Here is a 23,114-nt window from a genome sequence, read left to right as displayed (position 1 = left end):
GTGGTGTGAGAGCGATAGACTGCAAGACTGCTAGTGTGTGAGTGTTGCTGGAACGGTAAGACTGCTTTAGTGTTGCCAGTAGCGTCTGATATCTTGTGTTTGAAGGGTGTGAAACTGCTGTCAGTTTCAGACTGAGGGGTGTGGAAGCTTTGTTGGCAGTTCGAGGTTTCTACCCTGTGAGGGGTGTAAGAGCTGCTGGTAGTGTGAGACTGCTAACGTGGGGGTGTGTGAGTGTGTTTTCGGTAGTTTGTCACTGCTAGTCTGTGACGGGAGTGAGAGCGCACCAGGTCGTTTGCAATGTGTCTGTGCTTTCAGGAAAGCATGAGAGTTCATTTTGGGACATTGGCCTCTGAATGGTTAATAAACATCAGTCTCCTGGTGAGTAGACAACAGGGGCATCCAAGACTCAGCTCCTTTTCATGCTATGGATGGAAAGTATCATTGTGCACCAAGAGGAACTATTCAAGCAATGATAAAGTGTTCCTTTCAGCATCTTTTTTTAAATGCACGGGTCTCGCTCTATTTGATCAGACAAAGCCTAAAAAGTCACCTTGCTGACTTGGAACTCTGTTTCCCACTTCATCATTGTTAAAAATTGGGCCTCTAATTGGCAGAGGTATGCACCCTGTGAAGTAGGGACCGCAATCCTAGTCATTGTAAGTCAGAAACAAAACCTAAATTAATCTGTGCTCACCCTTGGCTTGGCACTGAGCAGTCAGGCTTACATTAAGAGGCAATGTAAAGAGCATATGTGCAACACTTAAATTACAGTAACACAGTGGAAGCACCACAAAAAGACTCCACATCGGTTTAGGAAAATAGAGACTATTAATCTGAGTAAAACAAGACTGAAAGAACAAAAATCCAAAGAGTAGAACTTGAGATATGAAAATTTAAAGAATATACTGCAATATAGTGCTTAAAAGCAAATAGTGCTCAGGGGTTACTTGAGGTTGGAGTGGACCTGGATAAATCCAGTACAGGCCGACTGTGATGGACGACATGCAAGCTACAGAACCCATGCAGGACCTGCTGAAAAAGTAACTTGAATGGAGCAAGCATCAAAGTTGAAGAATCGATGTGTCGGTTCGGATCCACGCAGTCACGTAGATGCATTGGTGTCAAGCCTCGCAGTCGGGTCCCCAATCGGCACCAAACCCCTTTCGATGCAGGCGATGCATCATTGTCAAACCTCGTTGTTGGGTCCCTCGTCGGGGTCAAACTGGTTTCGATGCAGACACTGCGTCATCGTCAACCTTGCAGTTGGGTGAAGTGCCTAAGTCGAACCAAGCAGGCATGTCCTCGTATTGGCACTGCATTGGCGTTGAAGAGCACTGCGTCGGTTCTGATTGGCACAAAGTCATCACTGCACCAATTGCTGTAGAAAAACTGCTGCAGAACCCTTTTCAAGGCACAGGACTAGATTGGCACGTTTTGGCAAGGCAGAACTCACAGTTGGCAGAGTCCAGCAGCTGAAGCAGAGTTGAAGGAAGTCTTTGATGGCCCTGGGACTTCAAATACAGGGGGCAAGTCCTTGAAGAACCTGGGTTCAAGGATTTGGAGAGCAGGTCCAGTCCTTCTCACTCCCAGGCAAGAAGCAGCAGACAGCCTGCATACACAGCAAAGCTGATAGCAAAGTGGTAGTCCCTCCTATAGCACAGCAAGCAGCAGGCCAACACAGCAAAGCAGTTAGAAAAGTGGAAGTTCCTCCTACAGCACAGCAGCTCTTCTTTTCCTGGGTGAATGTCCTTAGTTCCATTAGTGTTCCCATTTCATGGTGTCAGAGGTCCAGTACTTATACCCAATTTGGCCTTTGAAGTAGGGAGACTTCAATGAGATGCTTTGAAGTGCACAAGGCCCTGCCTTTGCTATCCAGGCCCCAGACTCACTACAGGGGTGTGTGCAACCCTTTGTGTGGGGACAGGAACTGCCCTATTCAGGTGCAAGTGTCAGCTCCTCCCTCTCATCCTGCCTTAGGATGACCCATCAACATGCAGATGGCTGCTCAGTCACACCTACTCTGCCTTTGTGTGTGGCTGTCTGGAGGGAATGCAGGAAGCCAGTTGTCACTTACCCTAGACGTGTATTCCAGGGACAGGCAGAAGGCACCAAATGGTCTAAGAAAGAAAATGCCTACTTTCTAAAAGTACAAACAAAGGGGTTCGCCCTTATGAAAAGCTGGGTTAAGTCACTGTAATACTATGTGTTAACAATTACCCAAACTGAAATTATTCAATTTGCTCTTTTGATCAAGGTAAAGTAATGAAATTACCTGTGCCTATATTTTTATTTTGAATTAATTTTTGATTATTATGCAAATACTTTTAAAAAATCTTTTATTTATAGTTTGTCAACAGTTACAAGCTACAAAAGCAGCCTTCTCATACCAGAGGCACAGAAAGGGCACACAATATCATTAGAACTGCGCATTGTCAGCATGCATCGTATGCATCAATCTGAAGGTGTTATCAGCTAGTAACATTTGTGGTGAGCAAGGCTGTGTGAATTTTCACGCTAAGCATGGTGTGTTCTACATTAAGAGAAAGCAGAGAAAGAGCCGAGAAAGAAAAAAGAAGAAGAAATAAAAAAAGAAGGGTTGTGTGTGTGTGTGGGGGGGGGGGGTCTCTCGCTGGCCCTCAGTTAGAAAATGCACTAGAAATTTGACAGCGCGTTCAAAACTTATGAGGCTGTACTTCTTGCGCCCCCTAGTCCATATTACTGGGGGCCGCTGCCTGGTCAGGGGACAGGGCAGCAGGATAGCTCTACAGCAGTTTCCAGATGTTCGTTGGGCGCGACTGCGCTGGCATAAGCGCCCAGAATTCCACCAGCTGGTTATGACAGAAAACTGCGTCTTTAAGCCAGTCAGCCACCTGTGGTTTCCGGTTGCGGCCCCAGCAGATCACGACCCCCCCCTTTTAGCAAGCAGAAGAAGCATGGCCACCAGGTGGTACATTAGGCACATAGCCAAGCAGGGCAACCAGCGGGGTTCGCTCGCATGCATACCCTGTTATCGCTTCCAGTACATTGAAGATAATCCCCCAGTATTCCATGACGGCTGAGCATTCTCACGCCAGGTGCAAAAAGGAAGCATCTGGAGCTCAGCAACATACACAGCAGGCATCATCACTCATACCCACTTCATGCAACCACACAGGGGTCCTGTATATCCTGTGGAGGAATTTAAAATAAATCAATTGCAATCTGTAATTAGGCGACAGTTCCCTGGCCTGCGTGCTGCAGTATTCACATACTACCTCCCCGAAGGGGGCTCCCAGGCTATACTCCCATTTGCGCCGTGCCGGTGGGGTACATATCGGGGACTCGCTGCTTCGTACTCGAGAATAAGCGGGTAATGAGTTTACGAGGGAACGGGTTAGTCAGAAATTCCTCCAGGACTCGTAATGTTGGTGGCGCTATCGGGAAATATTCATAGGCGGGACGCAACGCAGCTCTGAGCTGAAAATATGTTAGTCTCTCCATCAGTCCTGTGTGGTCATCTCGCAGCACTCTCTCCATGCTTATGAAAGCGCCATCAAGGAATGCACTCCCTAGTGTGTGAAGCTGCTGCCTTCTCAATCGACGACAGACGCCTGCCTCCGCCATAAAAGGGAATGCGGGGTGTCTAGTGAGTGGCACAGAAGGTGCAGAGTGCCCGACCATGCCATGCATTGGAGTTCACTCCAAGCCCAAACAGTACGGCCGACCGGGTTGATTCCAGCCCGAGGCCAGCCTTGCCTCTGGAAGAGTGCCATATGCAATGGGACCGGGTCCACCTGATTGCTCTCTGGGGCGGTGTGTGCCATAAATTGAGTTGGGTAAACCCAGTGAAACCTGAACTGGCCCTGCGCGCAGTTATAGTACAGCTCCATCTCCAGGGCACCCAGTCCCCTTTGCTCAAACGTAAGCTTGAGGATCTCCCGTGTGATACGCTGCTGTCCGCCTGCCCAGACAAGAGAGATTAGATTCAACCGGAGTCTTTTCTTGAATTCCACAGTGAGGGGCAGTGGAAGATTGATAAAAACATATAAAAACTTGTGAAGCACCACCAACTTGGCAATGGCGATCCGGCCCGTCAATGATAACGGGAGTGGCTTCCACCGATGTAGCCGGCAATCAAGCTACTCCATTCGTTTGCCGTAATTGTAGCACCAGAGCTCTTCTGGGTCTCGATAGATCCAAATGCCCAGGTACCATACCGGGGAGTCTGCCCAGCTGAATGGGAACTCAAACCGGCACTCCTCTGTAGCTGCGATCAGCGGGAAGATCTTGGGCTTCCCCCAAGTTAATCAAAACTCCTGAGAGACCACCAATCTGAGTAATCTCGCGGATGAGTGGGTCCAAGTTTGTTGCCGGGTGGTTGACATATAGGGTCACATCATCCGCATACAGTGATACCAGGATCACTCGGGGCGTGAAATTAAGGCCTCGTTGCTCGTAGTGTTGCCGTAGCCTGGCTGCAAGTGGCTCCATAGCTACAGCGAATAGCAGAGGTGACAGCGGGTAGCCATGCCTGGTGCCACGTGCCACCTTAATAGGTGGTGAGATTACGCCATTTATCCGCAGTCTCGCAGTCAGAGAGGAATACAAGAGAGCAATCTTTTTAATAAAAAATGGGCTCATACCAATAGGGGCGAGGAGTTTAAAAAGGTAAGGCCATTCCAAGGTGTCGAATACCTTGGTGGCATCCAGAAAAATGGCAGCTGCCGGGACAAATGGGTTGATCTCATGCATGATGGCGAAAAGGGTGCGGAGGTTATGCGACGTGCTGTCGTGTAGTTCCTATAATAATTATACAGGATCTGCACGTTTGGACAGCATACACTGTAGGATTGATGTCAGAACGATTCTGAACACCACTGCCAGGTATGTTGGCCTTTGTACCAACTAGCTCACAGTGCCACTAGAATCACCTTTTACCAAGGAGAGAATAGTTCCTGGCAACCCTGATCCCTCAGGACCGTGGAAACAATATACTACTTTTCGCTCAGTCACTCGTGCTTACTTAGTCTGTCTCAGAGATATTCACAGAATAAACAGGCTGGGCGTTTTAAAATAAGTATTTATTGAACAGTTGTTATTCTGGTGAAGAATAGATGAGCTTCAACAACCACTATACAGTAAAAGATATAAATGATTAACAGTACTATAAAGGTAAATGGATGGAATAGCTCTACTATCTTACAATAATCATGAAAACATACGGGTATATGAAACACATGCTAAAGAGATGCGTACTCCTACGATGCCTCCCTAACTAGACGTGCATAAATGTACCTTGCATGTGTATAGGTGTTAAGTCAAGAATCCCTCTAGGATTTAGTCAACCCCATTACCTAAAGTAAGAGACTGTGGGACCCTGTCCTGGTCCCGAGCTGGACACCCCGCAAGGGATGTATTAGACCACTGCGAGTTGGAGTTTCTGCATGCAGGAACCTCAGCGTCTCTGGTCAGTGTGTCGGCCGGGAAGTCTCAGTCTTCTCTACACTATCTTAGCAAGATGTGATGTATATAGACCCATAGGTCTCCCCAGGGGTCCTACCTCGCTGTATTACTGTGACGGCCTAAGGATGACGTCGGACATGAACTTTATACATAGATATTATACAGGAGATGGTCGTCCTGCTGTGCTTCCAAGAATCCTCATGTATAATGTATGAGATCTTGAACTAGGGAAAACCCGTGTTCTGAATACAGTGTCGTATCTAGGTAAAAGGTCAGTCCCTGTAGTGTAATGTAGTGAAGAATGTAGGTGAAGGGCAATGAAGTTACCGGGGACTATATTATGATACCTATATAGAATATAATAGTGCTCCTGCCAGGGACAAAGCCGCACTGATCAGGTCTAAGCACTGTAGGGAGCAGGGGAAGTAGCCGGGAGGCAAGTAGCTTGGCGAGTATTTTATTATCATGGTTGTTCATAGATAGCAGTCTGTATGAATCACACCGCAAGGGATCCTTGTCCCGCTTAAGAACAGTCACGATCAGTGCCTCTTGGAAGGAGGGGGGGAAAAATCCCTGCTACAGTGCCTCCTCGTACATGTTGAGGAGGTGGGACACAAGAAGTGGTGTGAACTCCTTATAGAATGGGGACGTTAGCCCATTCAGACCAGAACATCTCCCAGATCACCCCATCACCTCTTCAGAGAATGGTTCATCTAGGTACTTACGCTGAGTGTCGCTTAGCCATACCAGTTCAAGTGTGTCGAGGAAAGTGAGCAGGTCCGGGTGTGCCTCAGTCTGGCATGCGCCGTATAATGAGGAATAAAGGGCCATTATTTCGGCTTGCACCGTCTCTTGACCTACGACAGAAGCATCCTCGACAATCTGTAACTCAATAATGTAGTTGTTCCCCCATGTTTTTTTGGAAGTCCCGCGAGGGTTTTCCCGGCACGGTCTCCCTCACAGTACTGATGGGCACGGGCCTCCTTACCCAGAAAAAGTGTCTCTCTATGCACTGCTTCTTCGAATTCAGCCATCTTGCCCTTGAGTTGTCCTAAGATTGTTTGGTGGTTAAAAGCGAAATACTCAGATTCCAGCTCCCGCATCTCCCCCTCCAGACGCCGGTGGTCACCCATCAGCACCCGCAGGACCCCGGCCTGTTTGGCGATACACTGGCCTCTGATGACGGTCTTGAAGGCCCCCCATAGCGTGTACGGGGATTCCACTGATCCTGAGTGAATTTCAAAGTACTCAGTGATTGCCGATCTAATCTCCTTCCATACAAACCTGGGCCCGGAGAGCCCCGGCAGGAAGCCTCCAAGAGAACGCTCTGCTAGGAGCATCAGGCAGCATGTATTCCAGTGGGACCGGCATGTGGTCAGAGAGGGATCTAGCAAGATGGGCACTGTTGCACACCCAGGTGTTCACGTCACATGACATCAACCAATAGTCGATTCTAGATGACGAGGATCCAGCTGTCGAAACACAGGTTCCCTCTCTGCGGTGCGGGGGTCGGCTACACCAGACATCCACCAGATCATAGTCATCCATGAGGACCTGTAGCTGCTCAGCTGCTCGCAGATGCGGTCTGCGGGGTCCGCCCGATCTGTCCTTCTCAGGGTCGAGAGCTACATTAAAATCTCCCCCCCCTCATAGTGTCACACCCGGGCCCAGGGATTTTGCCAAATGCCAAACTTCAGCGAAAAAGAAAGGGTCGTCGGTATTGGGTCCCTACACTGATATGAGCCGGACCCTTCGTCCTCCGAGTACCCCCGCCACCACAACATAGCGACCCATGGGATCGCAAATCACAGCTCGCGTGTGACATGGAAGACCCCTTCTCAGAATAATAACAGTACCTCTAGCCTAATTGGAATACCATGCTATGAATTTTTCACCCATCCATTCCGCACATAGGCGTGTGTGGCTTGTGTTCATTAAATGCAGCTCTTGCAAGAGACCAATATCCACCCCATGGCGATTAAGGTATGAAGCTACTAGGCGCATCTTTCTGCAGTTATTCAATGCCCACACATTCCAGGTTACCGCTTTCAAAGTAGCCCCCGGTGTGACATTCTCAACCATGCAGGTGTTCACAGAATTCAAATGTGTAGGCATTTGAGCAACCCTCCCCGTGTGCTGATAGGAGGCCAGAAAGGGGAGAGGAGAAGGGGAAAGAGGATAGAACAAAGAGGACCAAAGAAGAACAGAAATACATCACCCGTTACCCAACATTCCCACCCCCAACCCACTACAGCCACCCAACAAGGCTGAAAGAGATTTTCCCTGCCCCAAAAAGGCCAACAGTGGCCAACAGTACAGCAAGAAATGGGACTCATCTCAGAGGGTAGTGCCAAGGGGTTAGCATAACTCAGCAGTTGCAGTGCTGGGTGGCTGGATAGGTGATACAGTGAGGGGCTGCTTGTCCTGCCATCAGGCCATCTCAGGCAGTTCTTGGCATTATCAATTAGAAAAGGATGATGCAGCTGGTAAAGGGGCGAAGTGTTTTCCCCTCAGGTTCCGCCAAGCCACAGGGGATTCCTGGTAGCCCATTTAATTGTACTAATTCAGGGTTCAGTCATTTTTGCTGAGGGGATCTTCAGTCGACCAGTGCTTGTCCTTAGGCGCATTGGATTTGGCAGGCCGGGGACCGCGCACAAACATGGCAGCCAGCTTGGGGTCAGTGAAAAACGAAGTTTTGCCACAGTGGAAGAAACGGAGCTTCGGAGAATAAAGAAGAGAGTACTTAATGTCCTGTTGTTGCAGCAGGCGCTTCACTGGCACAAACTCCCGTCTGGTGGTCTGGACAGAGTAAAGTCCGGAGATCGCGTTGCCCTGACATCTGGTTTCCTGCAAGTCTCTGGCTTTCCGGAGCTCTGTGTCGCGGTCCCATAATTGAGTAGTCTCGCGATTTTTGGCCTGTCCGGGGCCCCTGGGGGATCTCCGGCAAAGTGATCTGTGGTTGCGTTCAACTATACACACTTTTGATAAAGCGACGCCAAAGAGGGAATGGAGCATTTCTTCGACGTAATCCTCAACCCTGGTCATTGCTGTGGCTTCTAGGAATTCCAAGAACCGGTAAATTGTTACGCTCTGATCTGGCTTCAAGGTCTTTATTCTTGTTACGGATGACCTCCAGCACCTTCTCCATTTGCAGCAGTTTCTCCCGGGTGGTATTGCTCTCATTCTCCAACGAGGAGGTGCGCTGTTCATCCTCTTCAATGCGCTTGTCATGATTTGTCACCTTGTCTCTGAGCCGATCCAATCGGTAGGACATGGAGTCTATTTTGAGGTCAATCGCAGACAGGGATTGTTTCAAGTCTGAGAACATTTCACAAATATTGGGCTCATCGCTAGACAATGAGTCCATGCTGGTCGCAATGTGCTTTCCGGCCGGCAGGTAGGTGCCCCTATGGGGTTTGAGCTGTTCAAAAGCGATTTTAGGCTGCTGCGCATCAGGTTTGCCCAGGCTCCACTCTGTGAGTCCCACACAGGGGCGTGTGATCTAACAAGTTGGTGGTCCCAGATGTTGTCACTTGGGCCCAGCACCCTGCCCGGGCTACCGTCCCCTTCCCTCTGTAGTGTCCAGGCACGGCGTACTAATGCCACAGCCTTCCCAGTCTCCTCCACCAAGACATGGCAGTGGCTACGCTTTGCGCGTCTTCTGGTCCCTAGTCGTCACACCACTAGCCACCCCCAGAGTGCGGAGTGAGTTCAAGTGCTCCAGGCAAGGAGGTGGGGCCCACACACCCACCGCCCAATGCACTGCTCCCGAGTCAATGCATCGCCACCCACCATGGGGGGACACAATCCACGGTCCGTTGTTGCAGATGGCCAGCAGCATCAATTTCAGGGGTGTTACTGCGCAGTGTATCCAACCAGGTGCCCACTGGTTGCCTGGGGTCCTCCCAATGGTGCAGGTAAGGTTGCCGGTGTGTGGGGAGAGAAAGAAGGAAAGGGGAGAGAGGAGGGGGGTGTGCAACCACAGGTACCCCCCACTGCCTGTAGATGTCTCTCCCAGGCTCTTAAGCATGTGTCTGCAGGCCCACCTTCACACAGGCCGGTGGGTGGGCCCTTTCATGCAGCACTGTCAGTGAGGCCCTGGCCCCAGATGGGCGCTGTCCAGGCACAGGCTGCTTCACCACAGTGTCCTCAATGCACCCCGGGCACCCAGTGGTGACGTCACATCGCTGTTCCCTCTCCCACTGGGCGGTTTACCTGCTGAATTTAAAGCACCCCGAACGCACCCCCTCTCACCTTCGCCCCCAGTCCTGCAGAGGGGCACTCCGTGCTCATGCGATCTGCTCAGCGACCCTCCTCCACTTCTGTGCTCCACGGGAGGCGTCACGGGCCGCAACCGCAATGCGGCACTGGAGGGACTGGCACGGGTTCTGACCACCACCAGCCTCGCGCGGGTGGCATATCAAACAGGCTAAACCCTGCACAGCATCAGCTACGTTCGCTGGTGAGCTCACCGGTCACTCCTGTGGCTCCTGCACCAGCGTGGCATCTCCGTCTCCGCTCAAGCTGCTTGGCCCTCCATCTTGCTATCAGCATCAAGGCTTTTTTTACCACTTTGCTTTTCTTGTTATCTCATTCTTCCTTTAGTTCAAGTTGTTTTATAACATTTGTGGAGCAACTTCTGTTGCATATAGTTGCCTTTTTTTCTTTTAAGCTGATTATGCTGTACTGATTGGTTTGCTAACTCTTATTCTGTAAGAGAAAAAAGTAAGAGCTAATTATGTATGTGTAAAATTGCATTAGTAGAGCTCGTGCTTTTCTAAATTAGTATAGGATGCATTCTGCTTTGACCCGGTGTGGTGCATGCAAGGAGCTGAATTAATTCTTTATAGTAGGCAATCAGTGCAAAAAACTTTGGAGGTTTTGAATTATGTTTGTATGATGTAATAATGTGTCTTACATTTGAAAGTAGTCTGAAAGATATGTTAAAGTTCATATGAAGTACTTGCATAATATTAAAAAATAATTGAAAATAAAAATACGGGCCAAGGTAAATCAATTACTTGACCTTGATCAAAAGAGCAAATTGAATAATTTCAGTTTGGGTAGTTGCTAATACAAAATTATTACAGTGGCCTAACACAGCTGTTTATAAAGGCCCAACCCCTTTGTGCATACACTACAGAGCGTGCAAGAAAATGGTGAAAAAGAAAGTTTTGAAGATTTAAACAAAGTGGTCTGCCAGAACAGGCAAGCCACATAGAAAGTCAGAGAAGGAGACGCTTTCATATTTCGAAGATCGCATAAAAAAATTAATCACTACCCTTCTCCCTTTTCTTCCATCACTTTGAGTACAGCTGCAAAACAATAGAATAAAACATAAATTAACAAGCTTGAGAAAAAAGCTTATACGAACCAAGCTCCACAGATGTTTTTTATTGGAACATTTCAAAGCAGGAACAATCTCTTGGGGTCTTCAAGTTAAGAACACACCGGTGATATTCATTGAAGATCCAGAGTATATAAAGGGTTTCAGCTACACTGGAACTAAGTGCAGCAGAGACTGGATGGTGCATTCAATCGAAGTAGCCTATAGTAAAAATCAATTGTATGAAATCTTGGCCCTGGAACAAGCCATTAAGGATAGCTGCTAGCGCTTACCCCAGTTCTTAGTAGAACCTTTTGTAGTTTGTTCAGTGAGTGCTAATAGGCTTAGCACTAGCAGGACATCTGCATCAACGAACCAACAATTTTGTGTATGCAAAAATACAGGCATATGTCCTCCATTTATGCATTTTTGAGGACTAAAAGAAGTGGAAATGCTTACTTAATGTACAATTGGCACGCCTGGAATAGGTGGGCTCGGTCAGGTAGTACGTACTACTTAGGTTTAGTTAGTATTCTGGAATCAGAATGGAACACTGGATTAGTGTAGATAAATAATAACTAGTGGGTCTGCGAATCCCCAGATACTACTTGTCAACCAGATTAGATAGGTAAATTTTATTGCAATTGTTGTTTACACAAATGTTTTTTTGACAGTCTTATTAAAATATTTTATTTGTTTCACACCAATCATTAATGTTTGTCTCTTCCTTTCTTATATCTATCATGATCAGCACCCAGGGGTAAGAAGACGGGGGCAGAGTCTGCGGGAGCAGTTCCAGTTGGACAGGAGGACCAGAACAAGGGCTCTTCTGCTGGCCCCAGTAAGTCTTCCTGTTTTTAATATTAATTCTTATTCACTAACTTTTACTGCACCATATTTTTTTTCCCGAACTATTGTTTCCGTTTCCTAATGCTATTTTTTACCAACAATTACCCTTCGATCTAGACTATCTGTTTCTAGATTCTTGTTATCCCTGCCTCTAACTGCCTCTGCTATGACTCTCTGTACTACTACTATTAGTCTGTCTGTAGCTAAGCATGCCCAGTTGGCCACTCTTTATTTAAAAGGTTTTAAATAAAACTCAGATTCATCAGTAGCTCTAGCCATTGATGAGTCCAGTCCTTTGGGTTGTCCTCTTATTCTGTAAGAGAAAAAAGTAAGAGCTAATTATGTATGTGTAAAATTGAATTAGTAGAGCTCGTGCTTTTCTAAATTTGTATAGGATGCATTCTGCTTTGACCTGGTGTGGTGCATGCAAGGAGCTGAATTAGTTCTCTATAGTAGGCAATCAGTGCAAAAAACTTTGGAGGTTTTTTATTATGTTTGTATGATGTAATAATGTGTCTTACATTTGAAAGTAGTCTGAAAGATATGTTAAAGTTCATATGAAGTACTTGCATAATATTAAAAAATAATTGAAAATAAAAATACGTGCCAAGGTAATTCAATTACTGGACCTTGATCAAAAGAGCAAATTGAATAATTTCAGTTTGGGTAGTTGCTAATACAAAATTATTACAGTGGCCTAACCCAGCTGTTTATAAAGGCCCAACCCCTTTGTGCATACACTACAGAGCATGCAAGAAAATGGTGAAAAATAAAGTTTTGAAGATTTAAACAAAGTGGTCTGCCAGAGCAGGCAAGCCACATAGAAAGTCAGAGAAGGAGACGCTTTCATATTTCGAAGATCGCATTAAAAAATGAATCACTACCCTTCTCCCTTTTCTTCAATCACTTTGAGTACAGCTGCAAAACAATAGAATAAAACATAAATTAACAAGCTTGAGAAAAAAGCTTATACGAACCAAGCTCCACAGATGTTTTTTATTGGAACATTTCAAAGCAGGAACAATCTCTTGGGGTCTTCAAGTTAAGAACACACCGGTGATATTCATTGAAGATCCAGAGTATAAAAAGGGTTTCAGCTACACTGGAACTAAGTGCAGCAGAGACTGGATGGTGCATTCAATCGAAGTAGCCTAAAGTAAAAATCAATTGTATGAAATCTTGGCTTTGGAACAAGCCATTAAGGATAGCCAAACAGTAAGAGAAACAAAATCATTGCTAGAAAAAAATTGAAAAAGTGATAAATACATTTAAAGACGATACCATAAATCTAAAAAATAATACATTTGAAAGAGATAAAAAAGCATTCAGCCTAGAGACAGTTTATCCGTACCTAAAAGAAGATTTTTACACAAGACCTGAATCACGGAGAGTGTTGCCAGAATATCAAGGAAGATCTAAAAACAGATTTCTCACTTTTTCAGAAACCTCATCATGTGAATTCACTGGAGAATCTGATCCAGGAGAAGGATCCTCAAGCAAAAACATACAAAGACAGAACTCTTTTTTAGCCATAGGTCAACAAAAAAACAGGGGGTGAAAAAAAACTCAACCATGGAAAAGGCATACGAGACGTCAATTTTACAAGAAATGAATCAGACATCAATTGTCAATTTGTCATCAAAAGTTTTAACTAAAGCTGAGAAATCAATACTTGAACTAGGACTGCCATTTGTGTCTCTGAATCACACAGACTATGTACGACTGAAAACAAAAGCATTGGGTTTGTTTTGAAAGATCAGTCTAAAGTCATACTTTGCAAATAAAGAAGACCATCACATTGAGGAGCCATCAGGCCTGAGAAAAAAAGGCAACTTTCTGCCCACCCCAAAATACTGTACCGAAGGAGGCCATTGTGTTTCAGCAAGTAGTCTGTTCAGATTTGAAACAATTAGAAAGAAAGAAAGACTTCTTTAAAAACAACATAACAAAAAATCAAGCAAAGACTATGCAAGATTTAAAAAATGACAGTACAATAGTCATAAAACAAGCCAACATGGTTGGAGCAATAGTTTAATGGGCAAAAGATCGGTACCTGAAGGAAGGTAAAAGTCAAGTCTATAATCAAGACTTCTATCGCTTAATACCAACTGATCCAACGAAGGAAATTCAAAATGAAATTTCAACAATCCTACAAGATGGTTTTGACAATAACTTAATTGACGCCAAAGAATATTAATTTTTGAAGAAATTTAATCCAAGAATTCCTGTTATTTATTTCGTACCTAAAATTCACAAAGATGAAAAAAATCCTCCAGGACGACTGATCATTTCTGTATGTGATTTAATCCTGGAACCCGTTGCTCAATACGTAGACACATTCTTAAAACCTTTTATTAATGATGTACCATCCTATTTGAGGGATACAGTGGATTATATCAATAAAGTAGATGGACAACAATTCAATCCAAGTACACAATTGATGGCCACATTTAATGTTGTCTCATTGTGTACACAAATTCCCCGAGACAAAGGATTAGAAGCTATGGATTTCTGACTGGAGTCAAGGCTGTGACCCCACAGGGTCCTGACATAATTATGTTCTAAATTTGGCAGCTATAGCCCTCAAGAAAAACTATTCGAAATTTGAGGATTAGTATTTCATTCAGACCAAGGAAACTGACATTGGCAGTTCTTTCGCGTCGATAATGGCAGTACTTTATATGGCATTATTTGAAGATAAATTCATCTACAACAACAACCCTTGATCTATCTACATAACAAAATGGCTTAGGTACATAGATGACATTTGGTATCTCTAAGTGAATATAAAGAAACTATGGGCCTTATTACGATGGCGGTCAGACGAGTGTTTGACTGCCATCATTATGGGCTCGGGACCATCTGACAAGGAGTCGGTGGTCCCGACAGCGCAATTACGATATGACCACCATGGAGGCGGTTGTAAAATTCTGTTTACCATTGCGGATTGAGAAGCTGCCCAGGAAAACCGGTGCGGTCCAACCAACTGCATCCTAATACAGCGGTTGGATCGATATGCTGGATGTCGGTGGGACCACCACAGATGGCCTGTCAGTGGTGGTCCCACTGACATCATATTCAGGCCCTAAGTCTTCTTTCTACACATGCCTCAATAACAGAAACCTAGACATTAAATTCAGCATGGCAAAAAATCTAAAAAGTTTGTCATTTCCGGAAGTGGAAGTCAAGGTAGTGGATGAAAAGTTAGCCACTACCCTACGCCGAAAGCCAACTGACAAGAACAATTCCCTGCACTATAAAGGTTTCCACCCCTGGAAGGTAAGGGATAATCTGCCTTATGGGCAATATTTGAGGTTCAGAAGTAACTGCACTACAAAAGACTACAGAAGAATATTTCATCAAAGCATCTATACTAGAGGGTAAACTTAAAGAAAAGGGTTATCCACACAAGCTCTTGAAACATTCATTAAAAAGAGCTTGGTATACACCAAGGAAGTGCCTTCTTGTCATGAAAAAAAAGAAACCCCTAGAAAATCTAGAATGTGTTTCCACATATTGTCCGCAGATGAACAATTTAATAAACATTATTTGAAATAATTGACATCTGCTAAAAAAATCTGAATGTGTGTTTGAGTGTCTACTATTGGCAATGAAAAATAATGCAAGTCTAGGCAAACACCTAGTAGGAGCCTGCAGCAACCAGAAAGTAAGAAAAAACAATTTAAGAACTCAGTGGAATAGGAAACTCCTTGAAGGCCACCACAAATGTAGCCATTGTGTAGCTTACAGCCAAACAATTGAAGGTAGCGTGTTCTAAAAAGACAACATACTATGGAAACATACTAACTTTCGAACTGCAGAACCAAAAATGTTGTGTACGCAGTCCTCTGCCCATGTGGAAAAATATCTATTGGCAAAACCATACAAAAAATAAGAAAGAGAATAGGACATTACAAGTCCCGGATTATTAAAAAAACTGTTACAGCCTCCCTGGTAAATCATTTCCTTACCAAGGGCCACCCGGAAAAAGATTTCCATTCAACAGTACTAAGTGTGATTTTATTAATTCCGAGAGGAGGAGACTTAGAACAAAGCCTTATGAGAAAACAATCATACTTGATTTTGAGATATAATGTGGTAGTTAATGGCCTCAATGAAATGTCAGCATTACACAGACTGAGAGACGAAAGCCCTGACGGCAACTCTTAAAAGTATGTTTCAAATAACAGGAGATGAGAGGAAGGCAAGTGAGTACTTAAAAATAACTATACCACAGTTACAAGACTTTGTTGATAGTGTGTTTTACAAACCGGGACCCACCATAACACGCTGGCCAAATATGAAGCGTGTGACACTTTTACTAAATTTCTGCAGTAGACAGAAGCCTTCAGTAAAGAATGGCTAAATCGATCCACAACTAGCTAACTCGTAACTAAATATAGCTCGTCAATGAGGAACCGGAGCATGAAAAAGATACAATGTCGCACGCCGGCAGTTTTGAAAGGGAAGCCAGCAAAGAAATTTATTAGCTAAGGTAAACACTGTGAAACATAGAAGCATACACAAGCACAATCCAGTAATTTGGAGGCATATCAGCAAGGGCCGGCGATAATTATCGCTCAGCGCGCTTAGCGCGAGGATAATTATCTCCGGCTAACGCTGAATTTTATCGTTGAGATAGTGTACTATCAGCAACGCTTATCTCAAAAGCACTAAAATTCCAGGTGCAAGTTGGCAAATGTGTGTTTATCGCTGGAAATCCAGCGATCATCGCACAATGTTTGACGATAGCTTACTGATAAGGCAGGGCAGACTCAGCCATGATATCCACCTTCCATTGGATATCATGGCTAAGTCAAACTAAAAGCAGGCGTAAGGAAAGTAGCGATAACCGCGGTTAGCGCTACTTTTCTTATCGCCATGCTTGTTAGCGTGCCCATTGATAATTGGAGAAATGTCGGTTAGCAACATTTCTCCAGTTTTTTTGGGAAGGAACACCCACTTTGTATCTCATTAGAGATGCAAAGCTGGGCGTTGTTGTGACGGGCACTAAGTCAGCAAAACACGCAATAGCGTGTCTTTGCTGATAAGGCGATGAAATTATCGCCGCTTTTCGCCCGAAAACGGACGCAAAAGCAGCGATCATTTCATAGAACCGCCTTGATGATATGCCCCTAAGTCTTTTTGATGTAGAACTGAAGAGCGACAGGAAAGACGAGGTGAAGTGTTACACGCCAGCAACATCGATCGGGAAATCTAACGCGAAATGCGAAATCTAACAGCATACATATGCAAGAGCTCAAAAGTGTGGTCAACCTTATGTTTAAGCCAAGAAAGAGAGCACAAAGGCGCATAGCCTAAAATATATATAAGGAAATAGAGTGAGAAACCGCTATCACGAAATCTGATCTCACCGTACACTCTTCATTGCATGCACCACACAAGGGCAAAGCAGATTCAATACTATAAAAAATTGAAAAAGCGCGAGCTCTGCTAATTCAAGTTTACACATACAAAATTAGCTCTTACTCTTTTCTCTTACAAAATGAGAGTTAAAAAACCAATCACTACAGCATAATCACCCTAAAAGAAAAAAAGGCAACCATATGTGACAGACGTTGCTCCACTTATATTATACAACAACTTTAACTAAAGGAAGACTGATGTGACAAGAGAACCAAAGTGATAAAAAAAATATTTGAAGCTTAAAGGGAAAACCAATAAAGAAGTATAAGAAAATGTTCACTAAAAGAGATTTTTTTCATTGTTTCACAGAATCAACCAGTCATGGTCCTGAGAAGAACCCAAAAGCAATGAGAGGATTGAAACAGCGCGAGCTCTGCTAATTCAAGTTTACACATACAAAATTAGCTCTTACTTTTTTCTCTTACACAATGGGAGTTAAAAAAACAATCACAACAGCATAATCACCCTAAAAGAAAAAAAGGCAACTATATGCGACAGACGTTGCTCCACTAATATTATACAACAACTTTAACTAAAGGAAGACTGATGTGACAATAGAACCAAAGTGATAAAACAAAGATTTGAAGCTTAAAGGGAAAACCAATAAAGAAGTATAAGAAAATGTTCACTAAAAGAGATTTTTTTCATTGTTTCACAGAATCAACCAGTCATGGTCCTGAAGAGAACCCAAAAGCAATGAGAGGATTGAAACAGCGCGAGCTCTGCTAATTCAAGTTTACACATACAAAATTAGCTCTTACTTTTTTCTCTTACACAATGGGAGTTAAAAAAACAATCACAACAGCATAATCACCCTAAAAGAAAAAAAGGCAACTATATGCGACAGACGTTGCTCCACTAATATTATACAACAACTTTAACTAAAGGAAGACTGATGTGACAATAGAACCAAAGTGATAAAACAAAGATTTGAAGCTTAAAGGGAAAACCAATAAAGAAGTATAAGAAAATGTTCACTAAAAGAGATTTTTTTCATTGTTTCACAGAATCAACCAGTCATGGTCCTGAGGAGAACCCAAAAGCAATGAGAGGTTTGAAACGTGTCAATGGCTACACTTGGGGTGTTTCACAGTTGAATTAATTATCTACAGTACACAATCGTACAAAAAACTTTGGAGACCTATCTAAACAGTGCTTTCTATAACCCCCAAGGGACAATATAAACAAGAGGTTCATTTTCCCAAAAACTCTATTAAATGTAACCTCATTGTAATGTTAAATATCAGACTGGTTCTAAGTGAGATCACTTTTGAGGTATGTACCATATGTTTCTGTATAGGTTGTGTTGAATTATGTTTGGATGATATAATAACGTGCCTTACAGTTCAATCTAGTCTGAAAGATATGTTAAAGTACATATGAAGTTTTTGCATCATAATAAAAAAGAAAATCAAAATAATAATTCGGGCCAAGGTAATTCAATTACTTAATCTTGATCAAAAGAGTAAATTGAATAATTTCAGTTTGGGTAATTGTTAATATATAACTTTCTTAAAAGTGGCATTTTCAGAACTGTAGTTTAAAAACGAACTTCACCATAAGGTGTGTTTTTAAATTGTGATTCCGGTGACACTAAATTTGATTTTCCTATCTTGTCCCAATGGTAAACTACACTTATAAAATCCTATAAGGCAGACACAATGTTAACCTATGGGAGAGATAGGCCTTGCAATCATGAAAAATTAATTTAAGGGTGTTTCATACCAGTATATATAAAACTTAAAAGTACATGTCCAACTCTTTCACTACATTACACCCTGCCCTTGGGGCTGCCTGGGGCCTACTTTAGGGGTAACGTATATGTATTGAAAAGGAGGGTTTGGTCCTGGCAAGAGTGTTAACTTGCCAGGTCGAAATGGCAATTTAAACTGCACACACAGGCTCTGCACTGGCAGGCCTGAGCCATGTTTAAAGTGCTACTTCAGTTTGTGGCACAATCAGTGCTGCAGACCCACTAGTAGCATTTAATGTGCAGGCCCTGGGCACATGTAGTGAACTTTACTAGGGGCTTATAAGTAAATTAAATATGGATAATCTAATTTTTCCATTTTTAGAGTACAATGCATATGCACTTTAGCACAGGTTAGCAGTTGTAAAGGGCCCAGAATCCTAAAGCCAGCAAAAAATTAAGTTAGCAAAATAGGAGGTCAGAAAGCAAAAATTCTGGGGAAACCACACACAGGATGCCAGGTCTAACAATCATGAATAGATTTCCCAATAAATACCTGTGAAAAAGAAATTCACTTCATTTTTCAGGCATGCACTGTTCATAAAAGGAACATGACAGCATAGAATAATTTGATCATCTTGGTGACACAAACAAGGAGACAAGACGTCCAGGAAGAGTCATGTGATCACCATGGTAAATATATCCGGGTGACCTTGATTGTGCTGGGTCGGTAGGAGATATTGGGCCAAAGTGTGCGGTAATGGGAACAGTCTACAAAATCAAATAAAAAAATAATGAGGCCCATATATGAACTGAAATTTGAAGCATTTAACAGGGAAAAGTGAGCAAGTCTTTAAAGAAGGTTTAGCTCTATAAAAAAAACGAAAAGTTCTGTGCTCACGGCCATGGGAAAGGCAAGTCCAGTGACCTCAGTGTAGGCGAGATGGCTGTAGGCAGCACAATGTTCATTACAGGAGCACGGATGCAAACAATGTACTGAGCTTCCACATAACTTTATGAGCGCAAAAGTTAAGGCCAACAAATATTTACTAATAAAACAAAGCATTGGCAATGGTTTTTAGATGTTACATGTGCAGCATGTTTTAAAGTAAAAAAAACACTATGATGTGGTCAATGCTGGCCACTTCATAGCTCTTTTTTTAATTAACTTTAAGCCATGTTGTACAGCAACTAGCGCCGCTGTGCAACATGTCTTAAAAATATATTGACAAATGCAGTAGGTCTGGGGTAGAGTCGGTACGGACCAGTGCGCTTGGGAGGCTGCTATGTGTAGGACTGCACTCCCTCACTGATCCTTGAGCTAGGTGACCTACTGAGGTATGTAGGGAATGCAATGCTTGAGATCTAAGGAGAGAAGTAGTGCTTGGGGTCACCTTCAGCTTTGAACCTGTTTGAGTCTCGGCATCTGCTTAACGTCTTGTGGTTCTGGGCAAACCACTTAGATCCTGATTTAGATTTTGGCGGATCTGGTCCCGGATCACTTTTCTGTTGGTTTCTCCGCCCACCTACTAGGCGATCTACCTGCTCAATTTAGATGCTGGTGGGTCTGTGGACAATAGTCTGTCCGAGTCCCGCTGTCTACGCCAGAATTTTACACCTGCGTTGTCGACGCCATAGGCAAAAGCGGCTGTCGGAGGGACTCTAGTCTATATTACCTCCGGGACAATAACAATGTGCCTTCCCGCCGACGTTACTGTGGCAGGTAAACCTCCACACCTGAGTTGGAGGTTTTAAAGAATATAATGTAGAAACTCTTTTCTTTTTCCTCTTCCATTTCCATCATGAATCCGATCATCCAAGTCCCTCCCTTGCTGCTGCTACTTGATCACAAAGCAACTCAACCATGTTGTCACAAGAATTAAATTAAAGGTAAACATATTTTTTTACTTGTTTCCTTTTGAATAGTCTGTTTACATTAGCTCTGGTCTCCCACATTTTTAAATCTCTCTTACAAGGAATATGTTTCTATTGTCCAATACATCATTGTGTAATGTTGTCGTTTAAGAAATTTAAAGAAACACATCTGTATTAAATTCTTATTTGTTTATTTCTCAAATTTGGTGCAAGCTGCCTTCATGATAATGGACACTAACACAAAAATTGACATTAATCAAAAATCATAATGTATTCATACAGGTGTGTTTAATTATTTTTCATAAACTATCACATTATAAACATATGAATTACACAATTTTTTGAATAAGTTACATGTAATATAATTAGACACTGTCAAATGTTTTTTTACAAATACATGTAAAATCAATGTTAGTTTTAAACTTAAGTTATTTTATATATTTATTTATGTAATATTTCTCCTTGTCTAGTGTATTTTCTGTACTTAATTAAATCCAATAATATTTTTCTATTTTTAAGGTGCAATGCATATGTGTTTATTATTTTCACTTATTATGTTTAAATAAACACACATGTATTAACCCTTTCTATGCTCATGACAGAGCGGTTCAGTTATGAGCAACGGTGGGCGTGTGCTCATGACGGAACCGTTCCGTCATGGCAGCCACCCATGGGCAGCCCATCTAGCCCCCACAAAGGGGATGGCAGTGGAAGAGTTTCCGCTACCACCCACGACCCCCACGGGCAATCCCATGACGTCAGCACGCACACTGACGTCATCAGGAAGCCCTGGATGCGCTGGAAGCCATTTGCTTTCAGACGTCCACGGAGTCAGATAGGTGTTCCTGCTCTGGGGGGGGGGTTCTGTACCCATCAAGGCATCAGGGGAGAGGAAAGAGTTTTTCCACTCCCCTAATGTCTCTTTGAAGGGCATTTGTGCTGCACGATCATGCACAGTGTCGCGATCTTGCAGCATAAATACCCCCACTAAGCACCAAGGATGTTTTTTCAGTGCATGGAAGAGACCCCTTGGGCAAGGGTCGCTTGCTAAGGGACGCAATAATTTTAGACCTTTTTCTGCCCCCCCAGATCAGCCCATTTGTTTGTATCCCCACTAGGCACCAGGGATATTGTTAGAAATGCATGGAAGCGACCCCTTGGGCAAGGGTTGCTTCCTAGGGGAGCATGAATATCTTGGATGTTTTTCTGCCCCCCCCCCCTCCCCCCCATGGGGCAGATCAGCCTCTTCTTTTGGCCTTTCTGCCCCCTGGGGGCAGAAATCCCCACTAGGCACCAGGGATGTTTTTTTTGACTGCATGGAAGCGACCCCTTGGGTGAAATCCCCACTAGCCACCAGGGATTTTTTTATTGACTGCTTGACTGCAAGGAAGCGACCCCTTGGGCAAGGGTCGCTTCCAAAGGGGCAGATTGGCCCTTTTTGTGGCCTTTCAAAAATCCCCACTAGGCACCAGGGATATTTTTTGCAATGCATGGAAATGACTCCTTGGGCACGGGTTGCTTCCAAGGGGTCAATATGGTTTTGGATGTTCAGATCAGCCCTTTTTTTTTACCTTTCTGCTCCCGGGGGCACCAGGGAGTATGTATTTAATGCATGGAAGTGACCCCTTGGCCAAGGGTCACTTCCAAGGGGGCATTTTAATTTTGGGTGTGTTTAGCCCTTTTTCTGGCCTTTCTGCCCCCAGGGGAGGGGGGGGCAGAAAACCCCACTAGGCATCAGGGATTTTGTTTTTTGTTGTATGAAAGCGACCCAAGGCTTTCATACAACAAAAAACTAAATCCCTGGTTGCTTCTAAGGGCATAAAATTTACTGGAAGGCCTTTCTGCTCCCAGGGGAGGCTGAAAACCCCATTAGGCACCAGGGATTTTTTTTTATTGCAGATGGAAGCGACCCCTTGGCCAAGGATTGCTTCCTAGGGGCTTAAGTTTATGTATTTTCTGCCCCACCATGGGGACAGATCTGCCCGTTTTGTTGGCCTTTCTGCCCCCAGGCGAGAGAGAGGCTGAAAACACTACTAGGCACCAGGGATTTATTTCTTTTGCATGGGGTATTACATTTCTGCCTGCTGTTTTCTGCCCCACCTGGGGACAGATCAGCCTAGCAGAAAACCCCACCAGATCCCTTGGGCAAGATCATCCCCATTTTTCTCGGCCCTATTTGAAGGCCCATCTGGCAGATTGACCATTAAAGAAGTGACATAGCGTGTTATATTGTTAATTGTTTTATTTCTTCTGAATTGCAATTGTAACATTTTTTTTATTTTTTTTATTCTAGTTCAAGGCTTTTGCTCTTTAGACTGATGTTCCACGTTGCGGTTTCGTTACTGGTGGTGCTGCAGTTTGCGTAGTTATATTTGTTTGGTAAGAGACTTTTTTTTGGTGCTATTTACTCTATACGAGTTTCATTTCCCTGCATGAATGTGTTTTTTGCAAATGGTGTAATAATAGCAGTATGTTTGGCTTCTGTTATTTGAGTGTCAAAATCTT

The 23,114-nt window shown here is 43.8% G+C and overlaps 1 protein-coding gene across 3 annotated transcripts in view; it reads left to right on the top strand.

Moving 5' to 3' along the window:
- The window catches only part of LOC146829596 (uncharacterized), a 72,799-nt gene extending 54,423 nt beyond the window's left edge, over window positions 1-18,376 (top strand). For 2 of the 3 annotated variants that reach the window (XR_014962019.1, XM_085606702.1), the window contains exons 2-3: window positions 11,520-11,609; window positions 17,354-18,376. Coding sequence is in view for 2 of the 3 variants with exons in the window: in XM_085606702.1 (XP_085462828.1) it covers window positions 11,520-11,609; window positions 17,354-17,424 (161 nt within the window). In the remaining variant the exon portion in view is untranslated. The remainder of the gene's footprint in view (window positions 1-11,519; window positions 11,610-17,353) is intronic. The other variant, XM_085606701.1, reaches the window with a different exon arrangement.
- The last annotated feature ends 4,738 nt before the right edge of the window (window positions 18,377-23,114 follow it).

The sequence above is a fragment of the Triturus cristatus genome, chromosome 5_2 (assembly GCF_964204655.1).
Source record: "Triturus cristatus chromosome 5_2, aTriCri1.1, whole genome shotgun sequence".
NCBI lineage: Eukaryota > Metazoa > Chordata > Amphibia > Caudata > Salamandridae > Triturus > Triturus cristatus.
This window is presented reverse-complemented; position numbering and strand designations above follow the sequence as displayed.